This window comes from Marmota marmota, unplaced genomic scaffold (genome assembly GCF_001458135.2).
Source record: "Marmota marmota marmota unplaced genomic scaffold, marMar, whole genome shotgun sequence".
In the NCBI taxonomy this organism is placed as follows: Eukaryota; Metazoa; Chordata; class Mammalia; order Rodentia; family Sciuridae; genus Marmota; species Marmota marmota.
In genome coordinates this window covers 3,662,642-3,665,564 of record NW_025999927.1, presented here as the reverse complement: position 1 = coordinate 3,665,564, position 2,923 = coordinate 3,662,642, and the positions used below count along the sequence as shown (strand labels likewise).

The 2,923-nt window shown below is 44.9% G+C and overlaps 1 protein-coding gene across 4 annotated transcripts in view; it reads right to left on the bottom strand.

The window, feature by feature from the left end:
• Tbce (tubulin folding cofactor E) overlaps nucleotides 1–2,923 on the bottom strand; it is a 47,776-nt gene that overhangs the window by 16,795 nt on the left and 28,058 nt on the right. For all 4 annotated transcript variants that reach the window (XM_048800388.1, XM_048800387.1, XM_048800389.1 and 1 more), the window contains exon 5: nucleotides 1,683–1,771. In XM_048800388.1, coding sequence (XP_048656345.1) covers nucleotides 1,683–1,771 — 89 coding nt within the window. The remainder of the gene's footprint in view (nucleotides 1–1,682; nucleotides 1,772–2,923) is intronic.

Sequence of the window (2,923 nt, the reverse complement as noted above, 5' to 3'; positions counted from 1 at the left end):
CACACACACGGTGTTCAAGGATCTCTGTTGCTAACAGTTCCTGCTCCTGCACACAGATTCTCTTCCCCAAGTTCAGAGCCAGCTGGTGAGGCAGGAGGTGGCTGATCTCTTCCCCTGGAAGAGCACTCGGAGTTGACATGCTCAGGTCTATAGCCTTTCCGCTGCCTGTCCAGTGAACGACCTCAAAGGCAGATCAACCCAGCCAGGCACAGTGGTACACGCCTGTAATCCCAGCAGTTCGGGAGGCTGAGACAGGAGAATCCAGAGTTCAAAGCCAGTCTCAGCAAAAGCAAGGTCCTGAGCAATTCAGTGAGACCCAATCTCTAAATAAAACACAAAATAGGGCTGTGGATGTGGCTCTGTGGTCAACTGCCTCTGAATGCAGTCCTCAGTACCAGGAAAAAAAGAGAGATCAACCCAAAGGAGGATGGCTGCATTCCACACAACAGCAATACTTCAATGTCATCAGGAGCTCAAGAACTAGACAGTGATCACTTCTGCAAAGACCAATCACAGTGTGATTAACTCTTGGAACCTCTTTGAGTGTTGGGGGTCTCTTTCCCTGGGAAAGAGCAATGTAAAGAAGCAATATGCTGATTCTCCAGTATGCTGCTAACATCTCTCTTCAGCCAAACAGCCTATTGACCAGATGTTCTCTTGTACACTGAAAGAGTCTTGGACCACCCGGTTCCTGATGTTCTGAAATCATTTAGGAGTGGGGCAGGCAGAAGCCAGATGCTACAGATGTTCTGTAGCATTTTGCTCCTTACCAGTCGCTCCTCCACGTCCAACTTACACACAAAGTGACCATATTTGTGCAGCACACTGGAATCAGAGAGGGCTACTCATGACAGCAATGACCAGCCTAGATGTTACAGCATCCCCAGGTCCCAAGAGACCACCAGGGGAGTGTTTAGGGGAGGAGTTCCGCTTAACTCCTGAAGTCACACCATCAGGAGAGAGCTTGCTAAGGAGAACTCCTTTATGTGAGATCTTTATTGCAAACCAAAGTAATTAATCATAAATTGCTACATTTTACATAAATTATTATGTAGCATTCAGGCTGATTTAGAGAACTGGGAGAAAACTTGAAGGTCAATTTGACTTGCCATTTGACTTACCTTGTCCTAGTTATGGGCATAAAAGCAATACATGGTAAAAACACAATGAGAGAAGAGGTAATGACTAATTGGACTGCAGTCAGCAGCCTGAAAGCAGAACAGCACTTCTTTGCCTCATGAAAGGACATCACTACAGGGCAGTTAAGCTGGGGCACTGGCCTCGAAGCACCCTCAAAGCCACTGGTTCCCTTTCTATGTCACTGCTCTCCAGGCACTCCAGTCTTTCTCCACACTTGCAAGACAGGTGCCAAAGCCCTGGGCATACCACCTGCACTCAGGTGTGAGGGAGGTACAGGCAATGGGTAAGTGTGTCCCCTTGCAAAGAGCCCCATCTAGAAACTTCTACCTTACATCTTACTGGCCAGAGTGAGTCACATTGCCACACCTGCAAGCAAGAGTCAAAGAAGCTAATTTATCTGGGTACCAACTGCCCCAAGAAAAACAGTTGCTGACGGGAAGGAAATTTGGGAGAATGGACATGGAGTATGCAACTAGCGATGTCTGGCACAATTATCAAATCCAAAGTCAGGTTCAGGAATAAGCAATCCATGAAAAGGATACTAGGACATGTTCTGGCAATTCCTCCTTTTTCACCAGCACAACTTACTGCACAGTTCCTTAGAGAAATCTCTTGCAAGTTGTTCAGATGACTGCATGAGAAACATATAAGAGTTCATATGTACACACAAGCACATAGACTATCTAATAGCCCTTTAGAAAAAACACGCATTTCAGATATAAAAAGAAACCAACATCCACAACCTAAAATGAAGCAGCATTACAGAGAAGAGCGAAAAGAAAGTCTACCAACACCACTCAGGCTTCCTGGCCCTGGTCTCCCTCTCCATGCACCCCCATGCCTCCCCACCCCAGGAGAACCACACTCCACATCTGGAGGGCAACTATTCCCAAGCAGACCATATTTCCACTACACACTCAAAACGATTAAAGCATTTTTGCATATTATGAAACTTGATACGAATAACGTTCTCCTATATTAAAAGGTGCAATGAAGTAAACGCCAAAGCCATTTCTAATTACTACCGTCTTCTGACCATAACACTTACGTATTTAAATTTCTCTATAATTACCCTAAAAAATATTTTTGCTAGTTTTAAATACCCTTTCAATTTTCATTAACATGTAAACAGATTTTATGACAATCAAGACATATATGGGCTGGGGATGTGGCTCAAGCGGTAGCGCACTCGCCTGGCATGCGTGCAGCCTGGGTTCAATCCTCAGCACCACATACAAACAAAGATGTTGTATCCGCCGAAAACTAGAAAATAAATATTAAAAAAATTCTCTCTCTTTAAAAAAAAAAAAAAGAGAGAGATATCATCTTTATCAAACATTTTTCTATAAATACTTTTGAACACTGCCACAGAATCATCACATTAATCACTACAATGATCAAGTGTGAGCCAGGCAGGGTAAGAGCACACCTGTAATTCCAGTGACTCAGCAGGCTGAGGCGGGAGGATCTGAAGTTTAAGGCCAACCTCAGCAACTTAGCAAGACTGTCGCAAACTGGGCGCAGTAATTACAGCACCTTGGGAGGCTGAGGCAGGAAGATCACAAGTTCAAAGCCAGCCTCAGCAAAAAGCAAGGCGCTAAGGAGACACCATCTCTAAATAAAATACAAAAAAGGGCTGGGTATGTAGTGCCCCTGAGTTCAGTCCCAGTAGCTCCCTCTCCTGCCACCCCCCAAAAGACTGTCTCAAAATAAGAAAAAAGGGCCTGGGTGGCTCAGTGATAGAGCAACCCTGGGTTCCATCCCCAATACTGCTAGAGATTAA